Raw genomic sequence first — 15,699 nt, forward strand, 5'->3', positions numbered from 1 at the left:
CTTATAGTTCTTGCTTTAGTTTCTTTTTTTAATTTAATTTATTTATTAATTGAACACAAATTTTTTGACAAGGTGTTGTGCAAAAAGGGTACAGTTACATAGTAGGGCAGTGTGTAGATTTCTTGTGATATCTTACACCCTGTTTTGCTTTAGTTTCTAAAGTAAGCACATCATTTTTTGTTGGAAGAATTGATAAATGAGTAGAACTCTGAGGATAAGTTAAATTAACATTTGAAGGAGCTTTCTATTATTTCCTTCTACTCACTAGCTGTGTTTGCTTAGTCCCATTATTTAACCTGATGAGATCCTTGTGAGGATTACCTGAGTGAAAGCATGTGAAGTATTCTGCAGTGCCCAGCCACTGCTTCCATTGTCACCATCACCACCATCTTAATGAAATAGTATATTTAAGTAGTCACTTGAAGGAACTACTCGGCAGTCCCACTTTTCTTTAAATGTGCATGAAACATTCTAAATATCATCTCTATATCTGTAGTTGTTTTTACTTCTCCCTGCTTACCTTTTTCCCATATCATTTGAGAAGAATTTAGAACATAAAATGTTGCTAAAATTACTTTTGATGTAAATGAAACACTTTTCCTAATTCTTTGAGTTGTTGTTTTTTTTTAGAAACAACTCAGATTATTGGTATGAGTGCAACATTAAACAATGTTGAAGATTTACAGAAGTTCCTTCAAGCAGAATATTTCAGCAGTCACTTTAGACCAGTATGTACCTAAGGTTTGCATTGTATTGATTTGCTATGTATTATCTTAGAAATAAAAGTAGTAAACGTAATACATTTAAACATTTATAGAAGCCTTGTGCTAGTGGTTCATACCTGTAATCCTACTTCTCAGGAGGTTGAGATCTTTGAGGTTCAAAGCCAGCCTGAAAAGGAGAGCTCATGAGACTCTTGTCTCTAGTCACAAAAAGAAGCCAGAAGTGGAGCTGTAGCTCAAGTGGTAGAGTTCTAGCCTTGGGCAAAAAGCTCAGAGACAGTGCTCAGGCCCTAAGTTCAAGCCCTAGGACTGGCACATACATAAAAAAATTCTATAGAATAAGCTGGGCACCCATGACTAATGCCTATAATCCAGTTCCTTGAGAGCCTGAGAATGGGAAGTTTGTGGTTTGAAACCAACTCTTGTAGAAAAGTTCATGAAAACCCTCAATCTATAGCAGGGTTGAGCATGGCTCGGCATATCATCTCAAGCTACGTAGGAGGCCGAAATTGAGAGGATGGGTGTTCCAGGCTAGCCTAGACAGAAGCTCTAAACAGAAGATCTCCATGGAGGGAATCTGATTGCCGTGGTCCACACTTCACATCCCAGCAGTGAAAGAAAGCCAGAAGCAGGCAGATCATGTACCTAGATGGGAAGCAAAATACTATCTCAAAAATAACTAGTGAAAAATAGGGCTGGAGGCATGCCCTAACAAGCATGAGGATCCGAGTTCACACCCCAGTACTACCCAAAAAGTTCTATAGTAAGAGGTATAATTTCACTTACCATAACTACATATAACTATCTTCTTCCCCCCCCCCCCCCCGTGGTCATGTGGCTTGAACTCTTGGCCTGGGCGCTGTCCCTGAGTTTTTCAGCTCAAGACTAGCACTCTACCACTTGAGCCACAGCACCACTTCCAGTTTCCTAGTGGTTAATTGGAGATAAGAGTCTCACGGACTTTCTTGCCAAGGCTGGCTTTGAAATGTGATCTTCAGATCTCAGCCTCCTGAGTAGCTAGTGTTACAGGCATGAGCTACTGTCACCCGGCTCCATAACTACATTCTAACAATTAAGTTTGTGTGTAGAGAATGTAAGTTCTGTGGGGACCAGGATATTGGCTTATTAATGTATCTACAGCACTTGAAACAATGATTGGCTTGTGGACCCTCAGTGAACATTTGTTGAATGAATTATTCTAGACTTTTTTTTCTGTTATTTGTAAGGTATATTTTCATTTGGCTCAAATTTAGTGAGACATAATTGGCTGATGAAAAAAACGAAAATCTCTGCAGTTGCAGGTTTATAATCCCATCACTCAAGAGGGAAAGGTAGGATTGTGAGTTTGAGATAAGCTTAGATTGTAAAACAAGACTTTATCTGCAGCAAACTAACCCAAACAAAAGTTTACCTTTAAAATGTTTTCAAATAAGACTTGGAAAAAAATCATATTAAGTGAAGAAAGCCAGATCCAAAGAAACATATACTCCATGATTTCCCTCATTTGTAATAATAAGTGTATGTGTAAGATAGTTCTAGAAGAGGATCACAGTCGCCCAATAACTATGTACATATGACCATAGAAGATGATGCTAAACGAAATGAATTCCAAGACAAGGAAACGAGGTTTTTCTTTGATTTGGTTTTTAATGTACTGTGTGAAGTTATTTCTTTTTTCTTTTATTTTTTTTTCCTTTGGTTTTTCCCCTGTTGTCACTGTATTTGATTTTGGTACCTTGTGTCTCATATATATGTTTATCTGAATTGGGGAATGGGAGGGACTAACATAATGGTGAGACATAGGATGAAGGGCAAACCAGTGCAGCAGCAATACTCACAAGACAGTATAAAGTTCATTTTGGAAATTAACTTTACAACTTGGGGGGATGCCTGTGGGAGAGGGAAAGTGAGAGAAAAACAAGGGAGGGAATAACAGTGTTCGACAGGAAATGTACACATTACACATATAACTGCAACCCCTCTATATATTACCTTGACAATAAATTAAATGTAAAAATTTTCAAATATCTGCACTTTGATAGTGATAATACCTTTTTCATAAGTTAAGGCTTAACATAGATTTAAATTTAAACTCCTCAATAACATAATTCTCCAAATGCTTGAAGCAAGGAAACAAAATTTAGTTATTCAAAGTAGCTTGTAATGAATGCATGCGAGAATACTAGTGAGGATGTTCTAAGTAGAGCTCCAGAAAATAATATTTAAGAATTAGCAAATTGTATTTTGAAGTTGGGTAGCTTTACATTTTTTTCAATAACATGAAGAAAATTAAGAAGTACTAAGAAACATTTTCTAACCATATGTTTCACATTAGACACTTAAAAATTTCTTTTGAAATAGGGTTTCAGACTTGTGTAGCATGGCTAACCTCAAATTATAATTCTGCTTCAGCCTCCTGAGTGCTACCTGACCTAGCTAATAAACTTTTCTTTTTACTATTTTTTTTATTTTTTAAGTGTAATTTTATTTTATTGTAAAGCTGATGTACAGAGAGGTTACAGTTACATAAGTAGGGTAATGGGTACATTTCTTGTTGAATAGTGTTATCCTCTCCCTCATTTCTCCCACTTTCCCTTTCTCCCTACCTCCCTCCCCCCAGTAGACAAACTTTTAAAATGAAATTATCTGTTTTTGTTCATAAAGACTTAAATTGACAATAATAGCATGATGGTACTTAAAATAAGAAACTGATAAGTAGCACAGATAATTTTAGATCTTGAAAAATAACAGAAGATTAATGTGAACACTACAACTCACACTTCTTATTTCCTTTCAGATAATGTGCCTATTTCAGGTCAGTTTTTTTCAAAGATATTAATGCTTATTTTTATTTAGAAGCAAAATGAGGGAAATGAACGATAAATCTAATTTGAAGCATTGTTTTAGATTTCTTAGTCTAAAGTCTTTTTTTCTTTTTTGGCCGGTCCTGGGCCTTGGACTCAGGGCCTGAGCACTGTCCCTGGCTTCTTTTTGCTTAAGGCTAGCACTCTACCACTTGAGCCACATCACCATTTCTGGCCATTTTCTATACATGTGGTGCTGGGGAATTTAACCCGGGCTTCATGTATATGAGGCAAGCACTCTTGCCACTAGGCCATATTCCCAGCCCCAGTCTAAAATCTTTGTATAGCTTTTTCCTTTGTTAAAATATATTTTACCAACTTTCAGGTCTTGCAAAGTAGAATTTCTTTGTGTTGATTATTTCCTTTTATTTCAAGGTTGAATTAAAAGAATATCTGAAAATAAATGATACAATATATGAGGTTGACAACAAAGCTGAGAATGGTATGACTTTTTCACGGCTTCTTAATTTTAAGGTATGTTAGTGGGACTGGAGATAGTATTAACCTTTGAGAAAATGGCTGATGCTTGGGCAGGGAATGTGGCTTAGCGGAAGAGTGCTTGCCTCGTGTGCACAAAGCCCTGGGTTCAATTCCTCAGCACCACATAAACAGAAAAGGCCAGAGGTAGCACTGTGGCTCAAAAGGTAGAGTGCTAGCTTTGAAAAGAAGCCAGGGACAGTGCCCAGGCCCTGAGTACAAGTTCCAGGACTGGCAAAAAAAAAAAAAAAAAAAAAAATGTGGCTGATGCTTACCATATGTTGGTCAATATAATACAAACTACAAACTTTCTGTTCTGCTTTGTTTGCAGTGCTAGGGATTGAGCCCAGAGCTTTGTTCATACAGAGCAGGCACTCTACCAGTGAGCTACAACCCCATCCTTCATCTCCAATTTTAATGTCGGAACACAGCATATTTCTTTCTTTGATGTCAGATCTCTGTGCATTTGGGCTTTCTGTAGTTTCTATTTGCAAATACCACATGACTGTTAGTAGCTGTGTCCAGTCTCATTTCAAAGTTTGAAAGGTACCACCAACTCATACTGCCAATTCATACAACCCATTAGTGAGCTTCTATGGTTTTAGTAAATATCTCACTAACAAAACTGCTACTTATTTTTTCGCCTTGGTGCTCTAAAAACCTCTACTATGATTATTATTTAGCAACAACAAGAAAAATGTATAATCCACATACTTGGAGTGGATGTCTACAGTGTTAACATTATACCATTTACATGAAGAAAGTAGAGGGGAGAAAGGGACTGGTGGATGAGTCATGGGGTTTGAGCACAGGGTGGCGCTTGCAAAGCCGGTTCTCTTACCATATGAAGCATACCACTACGCCTTTTTGGTTAATTATTTTCTGGACACAGTCTTGATTTATGCTTGAGCCAAACTCAGCCATAATTCTTCAATTTGTGTTTCCCTTTGTCAGCTAGATGACAGGAATGCCCTATATTCCTAGCTATCGTGCTTCCTATATGGGGTAACAGGCATGTGCTATTGCACTAACTCATTGCTTGAAATGGAGGCTCATGAACGTCTATGCCTGGACTGGCCTTGAACCCAGATCCCCAATCTCTACATTTATTTTTATTATTTTTTTTTTTTTTGGCCAGTCCTGGGCCATGAACTCAGGGCCTGAGCACTGTCCCTGGCTTCCTTTTGCTCAAGGCTAGCACTCTGCCACTTGAGCCACAGCGCCACTTCTGGCCGTTTTCTACATATGTGGTGCTGGGGAATCGAACCCAGGGCTTCTTGTATAGGAGGCAAGCTCTCTTGCCACTAGGCCATATTCCCAGCCCCCCCCCCCCAATCTCTACATTTAAAGTAACTAGAATAATAGACTTTTTTTTCAGTGTCTAAGTCTGGACTCAAATTCAGTACCTCACGCTTTCACTTATTGGCTGGTGGTCTACCAACTGAGCTATACTTTCAACCCCAGGATAATAGACCTGAGCCACTATGTCCAATGCTAAGTCTATATCTCAATTCATTTTCAGTGAAATAAAAGATACTAAAGGCAATTTTAAATAACTTTACCTTTTTAAATTTTTCTTTGATTTTTTTCATACCTGTATAATGTTATAAAAGTTACCATAATTTGATGTCAATTTTTTTTTCTGAAAGTAAATTCTGTAATATGGTGAATCTGTTTTTAAAAGGTATTTGTTTTGTTTTGTTTTTGTTGCCAGTCCTGGGGCGTGGACTCAGGGCCTGAGGCGTGGACTCAGGGCCTGAGCACTGTCCCTGGCTTCTTTTTGCTCAAGGCTAGCACTCTACCTCTTGAGCCACAGCGCCACTTCTGGCTTTTTTCTATATATGTGGTGCTGAGGAATTGAACCCAGGGCTTCATGTATACGAGGCGAGCACTTTATCACTAGGCCATATTCCCAGCCCCTTTAAAAGATATTTGTAATAGTAAAGGGTATGTCTTTATACACTCCTTATTAAGACTGTTGGTAGGACCCATATTTGCTTTTCTCTGTGAACTTTTTTTTTTTTTTTTTTTTTTTTTTTTTGGCCAGTCCTGGGCCTTGGACTCAGGGCCTGAGCACCCTGGCTTCTTCCCGCTCAAGGCTAGCACTCTGCCACTTGAGCCACAGCGCCGCTTCTGGCCGTTTTCTGTATATGTGGTGCTGGGGAATCGAACCTAGGGCCTCGTGTATCCGAGGCAGGCACTCTTGCCACTAGGCTATATCCCCAGCCCCTCTGTGAACTTTTTTGATATGCTTTGTTGAAGATGGTATGTAGTAGAGTGACTAATAACAGTAACTGTTTTTCACTTCCTTAATTTACTACTTAATTCCTATTGTTTAAATACATCTAAGAGATCCCTAATAGCCAACGCAGAAAGCACAATTTAATTTTGATGTTTAATATAGGCTTCTTTTTTGTTGTTGTTTTTTGTCAGTTGTGGGGCTTGAACTCCGGGCCTGAGCATTGTCCCTCACCTCTTTTGCTCAAGTCTAGTGCTCTGCCACTTAGAGCCACAGTGCCACTTTTGGTTTTCTGGTGGCGTGTTGGAGATAAGAGTCTCACAGACTTTCCTACCAGGGCTAGCTTTGAAACATGATCCTTAGATCCCAGCCTCCTGAGTATTTAATATTATAGGCATGAGTTACACTCAGCCAGATTTCATTTTTTTTTAATATTCAGATTAACAAAGAAAGTTCAGAGATTGGGATGGTGCGTACATGCATGAGTGTTTGTGATTGTCTGTGTGTAAGAGGCAGGGTACTGGGCTCACACCAGTACTGGGACTTGAACTCGGGGTTTGAGCTCTCACTTGGCTTTTTAGCTTGTGCTGGTACTGTACCACTTGAGCCATCCTCCAGTTCTGCCTTTTTTCTGGTTAGAGATAAGAGCCTCTCAGATTTCTGCACAGCCTGGCTTTAAACTTCAGTCCTCAGATCTCATGAGCCACCAGTGTCTGATTGGTTTGCAACTTATTTTTCAAATCAAATAGATATAATAAGTTGATGATCTCAAGGATACTAACTAGCTGGAACTTACATGTTTTTGTTTGCAGTATTCGGATACCCTCAAAAAGATGGATCCTGATCACTTGGTAGCATTGGTGTCAGAAGTTATTCCCAATTATTCCTGCTTAGTTTTTTGTCCCACAAAGAAGAATTGTGAAAATGTAGCAGAAATGTTATGCAAATTTTTAAGCAAGTATGTTAACCTTTTATATATATATCCTATTTTATTTCTAGCATAGATTACAGATTGTGTATTCTGTTTATTGAAAGAGCACTCATTACTCCGTAGAGAACATTGTGTTAGTCTAGATTTTAAAGGAACTGACCCTGAAGGAAAAAAATCATCTGTGCAACAGAACTCCTTAAGTTGCATTTAGAATGCTAACTGATAGAATCTTCAGAAACTTTATATCCATGATTTGAAAGTTTGGCTGACTAATTAATCACCAGAGATTTGAAAAATCATCATGTCCAGGTTACATCTTAGACAAATGAGAACCTATGAGAGTGGGAACCAGGAAACAGCCAAGATCTAGATCTACTGACTTAGCAAGTCAAAGGATTAATCACTGTAGAGACGAATCATAACTTCAGCTTAACTTTCTCTTTAATTAAATATTTTTGTCTTCATTTTCCTGGTCAACTTCTTATTTAAGTTGTTTGGACCTTTGACTTTGATTTCCAAAGTAATTAAATATATTGGTTTAGAAGTTTATGATTTAAAAGTTATTTTTAATTTAATATTATTATAAAGGTGATGGCGAGAGGGGTTACAGTTGTACAAGTCAGGTAAAGAATACACTTCTTTTTGAACAATGTCACTCCTTTCCTCATGCTCTTCCAGTGTTTCCCTCATTTATGATGTTTAGACGTTAGCTCTGTCCTCCTCATAAGGCTAAATATAAAGTCATTTTAAGTACTAATTCTAATTTTTCTACACATATCCCATGTGTGTTTTTATTTTTCTAGATTGGTTTTTCCTCTTCGTTTGGACTATGTTAACAATCAGAGACTATTAACTTGGGTTTTAATCCTGTCATCCAGTTAGTGCCTACCATCTCAATCCACTGACATAAATTTTTCCTGAAATACTAGAATTTGATTTATGGATGTGTACAAAATGAAGGAGTGGCTCATCTTAGTAATTAGTTGCCTTTGCAATGATAATATTAACTATAGAAAATAAAGGAAAGTTTAAATTATCATTACAGGTTTCTCAATAAATGGCTAATTTTTTATAATAAGGTATTAAGACATAGAATATTATATTACTGTATACTCCTGAGATTTCTAAAGTGCTATTTTGGGCAACATTTTACCATATAATTGGTAAGATTTAATATATATTTCCATCTTCACAGAAGAAAATTTATGCCTCAAAATAAACCATATTCTGTAAAGGTACATCTTACAGAGAAAAGAACCAGTCATACCAACTAGAACAAACCTATACTTGGCATCCATGGATTTATGGGAAGTATAAGGTTGAGCTCTACAAACTTGAAATGACACGCAAAGTGTGTGTTTATTTGAATACTTGGGTTTTCCCTTAGCATTCATGAGGCTTTAATAGGGTTCTGTAACATACACAAAGATGGATAGAGAAATCAAGATCCAAATTACAAGAACATTTTATATACTTACACAAATAAAAGAAAGACTTTTTTTTCCTTTTTTCTGCGTGTGTGTATATGTGTGTGGGAGGGAGGGATGCGCATGTGTCCTTGTCCTGGAGCAAAACCCAAGGTTTGGGTGCTGTCCCGAGCTTTAGTGCTCCAGGACAGCTCTCTACCACTTTGAGCCACAGCACCACATCTGGCTTTTGGTCATTAATTAGAGATATGAGTCTCATGGACTTTCCTGCCCAGGATGGTTTGGAACTATGATCTTCAGATCTCAGCCTCCTGAGTAGCTAGGATTACAGGTGTGAGCCACCAACCCCCCTAGGCAGACATTTTTTAAAAGAACGCTACTAAAATTAAAATGATGGAATCTTCTTTGTTACTGCAAAATCAAGGGTTCTTTTTTTTTTTTAAAGGGCACATCTGAAGCACAGGGAGAAAGAAAAATGTGATGTGATTAAGAACTTGCAGAATGCCAGCAATGGCAATCTGTGTCGCGTCTTAAAGCACACTATCCCGTATGGAATTGCGTACCACCACAGTGGCCTAACAAACGAGGAGAGGAAGCTTCTGGAGGAGGCCTACTCCACTGGGGTTCTCTGCCTCTTCACCTGCACGTCCACCCTGGCCGCAGGGGTCAACCTGCCCGCTCGCAGGTGAGAGACCAAGAAGTGCTGGCCAGGCTCAGAACAGTTCACCTCCTAGCTTGTTTGTGTAGTAAGAATATATAAAATGGTAGTTTTTTTAGTAGTTGCAAGTTGACAGTTTATTTCCTCTAATATGTTTACTAAAAACTTAATATGTCCTGGTATTAGAATTTCTTCTTTCTTGCTCTCCCTATTTATTTTTGTTTTGAGGCTGTGTGTTAGTTTGTTTCCTCTTACTTATCTGGTTTTAATGTTTGAATCTATTATCCCAGTTGTACAGAAAGAATTGGAAAACTTAACAGTTTGGGTGACTCAATGAAAATAGAACATTTTGAAATCTTGAGGAAGTGATCCATAAAGCCGGGCTGGGGATATAGAGCAGTTAGTAGAGTCCCTGCCTAGCAGTCATGGTGCCCTGGATTTGATCCCTAACACTAGAAATAAAAGGAGAGGGATCTGGGATTTATGAAACCTTTTAATGGTTGAAACATTTGTGTGTGTGTGTGTGTGTGGCAGATATTGGTTAGTTTTTCAGTTATCACCAAAACTGATTCTTAAATTCGTAATTGATTTCTACCCTTTATAATTTCTGACTATGGGCTGGGACTGTGGTAGTGCTAGAGTGCCTAGCATACATGAAGCCCTGGGTTCGATGCTTCAGCACCACATAAATAGAAAAAGCCCAGAGTGGCACTGTGGCTCAAATGGTAGAGTGCTAGTCTTGAGCAAAAAGAAGCCAAGGACAGTGCTCAGGCCCTGAGTTCCATCCACAAGACTGGCAAATCACAATAATAATGTCTGTGAGTTTTTCTCTTCTAATAAATGATTTTGATGAATACTAGAAGATGTTTATTTTCCTGGGTATGCAAGATTTATGTTTTAATGGGATTGCAGTTGTTAATTGTGTTCTTGTTAGTCTATTTTTTTAACGTTTTGATTCTGTGCCAACTTAAGAGAAGTGTATTAGTCTCTCACTTTAAGTCGTTGTCAGTTTCTCCTTTTTGCATTTCTAGAAGTTTTTTTTTAACTACTATTTTCAGTTAACACATCATTAAACTTACTATTACAGATACATAATGGAACTAAGAATTTAAAATGTAGGTCCTATTGCTATAGATGCAGTATTGCCTTTAATTAATTTTGTCAATTCTATAGAGTTATTTTACGAGCTCCCTATGTTGCTAAGGAATTTTTAAAGAGGAATCAATATAAGCAGATGATTGGCAGAGCTGGTCGTGCTGGAATAGATACTACTGGGGAGAGCATCCTTATAATGCAAGAAAAAGACAAGAAGCAGGTAAAATTTAGATTTAGTTACCATCTGGTCAGTTGTTTATATTTTTCTTGGTCTTACATCTGGTCCTTATATGAGAATATCTCTCAAAAGCTAATTATTAATGTTCCTTGGGAAGATGTATCCTTCTCCTATATGGTTGTGATTTAGAAAGAGTATCTGAATATATTTCAGACAATGAAAACAATATTTGTCCAATTACCTGTTTTTAGTTTTAAAATTCTTCCTGTTCTGTCGAACTTTGAACTTTATTTTTTTATTCCCCCAAGATTTATTTAAAGTATAAAACCTTTATCTAAAACACAATTTATTTTAATAATAACATGTAATATTGCTTTGATTTTATAGGTCTTAGAATTAATAAGCAAGCCACTGGAAAACTGTTATAGCCATCTTGTTCAAGAATTCAACAAGGGAATCCAAAGTTTGTTTCTCTCTTTGATTGGTTTAAAGGTATTTTAAATATTTTTTTAAAACTTTACTACTATTGCCTAAACTAATAGTGCTTAAAAATTGTGCAAATAATTTAAAACTTTGTTGCAAAGAAACTTTATGCCCAAACAACTTTCCTGTGAATTCTAACGTACACTTAAGGAAGAAATAATAGTAATCACATACATTTTCTTCCAGAATTTAGAGAAAGAAAAAATATTGCTAATTCCTTCTTATGAGACCAGAATTACTATGACACTAAGACCTGACCCTCCCCACCAACAAAAATCACTGATGAACATAGATAAGAAAATCTTTATTATAGTATTAGTAATACATCAATACAGTAAATGAGTAATGTGCTGTGATCAAGATTTTTCCAATAATGTAAAATTGGTTCAACATTAAAAACTCAAGGGTTGAGAATGTGGCTTAGTGGTAGAGTGCTTACCTAGGATGCATGAAACCCTGGGTTCAGTTCCTCAGTACCACATAAACAGAAAAGGCCAGAAGTGGCTCAAGTGGTAGAGTGCTAGCCTTATTCATGGACAGTGCCTAAACCCTGAGTTCAAGCCCCAGGACTGGCCAAAAACCAAAAAATTCAAGCCAGGCATTGTGTAACATACCTATAATCTTAGTACTCAGTAGACAGAGGCTGGAAAATCCCCTGTTCAAATCCAGTATGAGGTACATGGACAGTTTAAGACTAACTTTAGCTACACTGTAAGACCCTAACTCAAAAAGACAAAGGCTTTAGATGTAGCTCAGTGGTTGAGCTCTCACCAACATGCATGAGGCCCTGAGTTAAAGCCTTAGCACTAAAAAAACAAAAAAAGGGGGAAAAAATTCTTCAGTCATATTGTTAGAATTTAATACACATTCATAATGAAAACCAAGCAAATTTAGGATTAAAAAATATCTTTTCCAACCTTATAAAGAATGTTCATTTGAAAGCCTAAGGTAACATCATACTTAAACTGAAGATCAGGAAAAGCAAAATGCCTGCTCTCACCATTCTGTTTTTAGGTCATAGGCAGTACAGGAAAGTAGATTGGAAAGAAAGAAAGAAAACCATCTTATTTGCTATTGACACTGTGTTCAAGAAAGTCCAAAGGGGGGGCTGGGGATATAGCCTAGTGGCAAGAGTGCCTGCCTCGGATATACGAGGCCCTAGGTTCGATTCCCCAGCACCACATATACAGAAAACGGCCAGAAGCGGCACTGTGGCTCAAGTGGCAGAGTGCTAGCCTTGAGCGGGAAGAAGCCAGGGACAGTGCTCAGGCCCTGAGTCCAAGGCCCAGGACTGGCCAAAAAAAAAAAAAAAAAAAAGAAAGAAAGTCCAAAGGAATGTACAAAAAACAACTAGAATATAGTTAGCAATGTTACAAGAAAGAGAACCAAAATACAAAACTCAGCTATATTTCCAAATACTAAAAATCATGAGAAAAACATTTTCATTTACAAAAGCATCAAGAAATAAGTAGGGGGCCTGGGAATAAGGCCTAGTGGCAAGAGTGCTTGCCTCGTATACATGAAGCCCTGGGTTCGATTCCCCAGCACCACATATATAGAAAACGGCCAGGAGTGTCGCTGTGGCTCAAGTGGCAGAGTGCTAGCCTTGAGCAAAGTAAGCCAGGGACAGTGCTCAGGCCGAGTCCAAGGCCCAGGACTGGCAAAAAAAAATGATAATAATAAAATAAAATAGGAATAAAGAGAAGATGTGTGCTAGACCTATACAATGAAAACCTTAAAACATGACTGAGAAAAACTAAGCGAGGTATAAATACATGGAGATACCATATTCATGAACTGGAACAATTTAACTTTGTGTTGCTTTTTCTCAAATTGATCTGTACACTCAGTGTAATCCCAAGAATAAAAATCTCAAGAGATCTCTTGTTTGTTTAAAAAAAAAATTCCATATTCCAGTGGAATTGGGAAGGAATCAGGACTTCACTTGAGTTCAGAGCACTCAGTAAACATGGAGACAGAGCTACTTTGGCTATAAGGATGTGGCTTCATCAACTCAACCAAACACAACATGAAATCACAGTTTTAACAACTACAATATAGTAGAGAGAGTCAGGCAGTAATCAGTTCAACAGCTGAGGGAGTCAGAAGCTGTCATTCAAGTCTGCTCATAGGAGATGGAAACCAAGCTATTGGGTCAAGTCCAGGGATCAGGGTTCCTCCTGGAGTTGACAGTAGCACTGTCATTATGGCAGGAGAGTGGAATTCTAGACAGTCTGTAACTAGGGAAATCTTTCAGGCTAGAATCAAGGCAGAAGTCATGTCCTCTGGAAAGGAAATAGCAAGTGGGAAAGGAATAAGAGGTCATTGTAAAATGGGGCAGAAGGGCAGAGGTGAACAGCCCTAGAGACAGTAGACCCATGCTTCGATCCATACATAGAAGAGATGGAAACTCCAGGAAGTGAGAAAACAATTGTTACGCCTTGGGTTTCAGGAATCCTCTAGTTTTAGTTTATTTATCACAATAGTGTTTCAGACACACTTGACATGGGTCTTTTGTTGTGGTTGTTGTTTGTTTTCCAGTCCTGGGGCTTGAACACTGGCCTGGGCACTGTCCCTGAGCTTCTTTTGCTCACGACTAGCATTCTACCCCTTGAGCCACAGAGCTACAGAGACCCTTCAGCTTTTTCTGAGTACTTTATTGGAGATAAAAGTTTCATGGGGGATTGGGAATGTGGCTTAGTGATAGAGCATTTGCCTAGCATACATGAAGCCTGGGTTTGATTCCTTAGTACCTTAGTACCACATAAAAAGAAAAGGCCAGAAGTGGCACTGTGACTCAAGTGGTAGAGTGCTAGCCTTGAGCAAAAGAAATTCAAGGACAGTGCCCAGGCGCTGAGTTCAAGCCCCAGGACTGGAAAAAAAGAAAAAGTTTCATGGAGACTTTTCTGCTGGCTTTGAACCACAGCCCAAAGATCTCAGCCTCCTTAGTGGCTAGGATTACAGATAGGCATGAGCCACAAGTGCCCATCAGTGTGGGATCTTTTTTTTTTTAATGTTTTATCCTAGTTCTTGCACAAGGATTCAGGTTTTGCATGAAGTAATATTATTTCTGTTTTATAAACAATGATTTGGAGGCAACGAAAAGCCCCTATTGGTCTCCCTGCAACCGCTGCTAGGCCTTCCTACATCGCCTCGAAGTAGTTCTTTACATAGAATAGTCTTTTCAAAATGTAAATCTGAACATGTCACTCCTTCTGCAGAAACCTTGCCAGTGGTTTCCCCTTGCTGTTAAGATGAAGTCCAAATTCCTTATTGTGATCTCTGTCATTGATATGGCTTCTGCCTGTCTTTCCAGGTCAGTTTTCTTGCACTGCAGCCTCTGTTTTCATTTCTCTAACATACTGTGCTCACTAGTGCTCCCTACACCTTCAGCCTTCGCTCCTCCCCTTGACTAGCCTCACGCTCAGCCTATTTCTTTCTCTTAGTCTCGCTGACCTTTAGATTTAGCTTACCATCACTTCCTAGGGAAAGGAAAGCCTTCCTACACATCTGAGTCTGCTCAGTAGTTGTTACATACTCCAAAAGAACTGCATTTCTTTCCTTAGCAGCGCCTTTCACACTGCTAGAGGAGTTGGAAAAAGGACTGGTTAAGCACTTGGGATTTGTATACCCTGAGATAGATAGATAGATAGATAGATAGATAGATAGATAGATAGATAGATAGATAGATAGATAGATAGACAGATAGATAGATCTGAGATATATATATATCTTATTTATAATAAATGTACCCCATCTTTTTTTCTAACAGTCGTGGGGCTTGAACTCAGGGTCAGGGCACTGTCCTTGAGCTCTTTTGCTCAAAGCTAGTGCTCTATAACTTTGCACTATAGCTCCATCTCCAGTTTTCTGGTGGTTAATTGGAGAGTCTTATGGACTCATGGTCCTGCTTGGTCTGGCTTTGAACCACAATCTTCAGATCTCAACCTCCTGAGTAGCTAGAATTACAGACATGAGCCACCAGCACCCAGCTAACACACTCCATCTTTAAGCCTGTATTTATCCACTGGTTTCTCTGGTGGCTTTTAGGCTGGCTTCACCAGCTGTGATGTTCTCTTGCTGTGACTAATTGCCATGTACCATATTCTTAGAATTTAGATAACCCTTTATAGAGAAACTGTGTGCCTGTACAGAGAATTATAAATCAACCTAACATTGAAAAAGGAAAAATTTCATGGGCTCACATTTGTTTTCCCTGATGACTGAATCCCAGTGTTTCACACAGTGCTTGGAATGTGTTCAGCACTCAGTCAATGCTTGAATGAGTATTACTGACTTTGGAATAGAGCCTAGGTAAACTTGCTAGTTGGGACATTGGTAGAGAATTCAGCTTTGAGAGGCAAAAGCTGAATTAATACGTTTAAATCACAAGGAGGAATGGAAGGCTGATGTGAGGGCAGATAGATGAAAAAAGTCAAGGTCTTCACCTGGACCGGCCCACCTGGCTCCCATAGTGAACTGTGATCAGTCAGGTAGGAAACATGATGGAAACAAAGCGCAATAATCCACAGACTGAATATGATCATCATTTTAGCTTGACAATATATTAAGAATGAATGTTACTGAAAGGAGAGAGAAATAATGGAAAACTTTGTTGCCATGTA

The 15,699-nt window shown here is 38.3% G+C and overlaps 1 protein-coding gene across 4 annotated transcripts in view; it reads left to right on the forward strand.

Annotated features, from left to right (window-relative positions):
• The window catches only part of Helq (helicase, POLQ like), a 39,824-nt gene that overhangs the window by 8,596 nt on the left and 15,529 nt on the right, over positions 1-15,699 (forward strand). For 3 of the 4 annotated variants that reach the window (XM_048363837.1, XM_048363838.1, XM_048363839.1), the window contains 6 exons: positions 631-728; positions 3,962-4,060; positions 7,115-7,260; positions 9,106-9,345; positions 10,492-10,633; positions 10,979-11,083. In XM_048363837.1, the coding sequence (XP_048219794.1) occupies positions 631-728; positions 3,962-4,060; positions 7,115-7,260; positions 9,106-9,345; positions 10,492-10,633; positions 10,979-11,083 (830 nt within the window). Of the gene's footprint in view, positions 1-630; positions 742-3,961; positions 4,061-7,114; positions 7,261-9,105; positions 9,346-10,491; positions 10,634-10,978; positions 11,084-15,699 lie in introns of all 4 variants that reach the window. The other variant, XM_048363840.1, reaches the window with a different exon arrangement.

This window comes from Perognathus longimembris, chromosome 16, assembly GCF_023159225.1.
Source record: "Perognathus longimembris pacificus isolate PPM17 chromosome 16, ASM2315922v1, whole genome shotgun sequence".
NCBI lineage: Eukaryota > Metazoa > Chordata > Mammalia > Rodentia > Heteromyidae > Perognathus > Perognathus longimembris.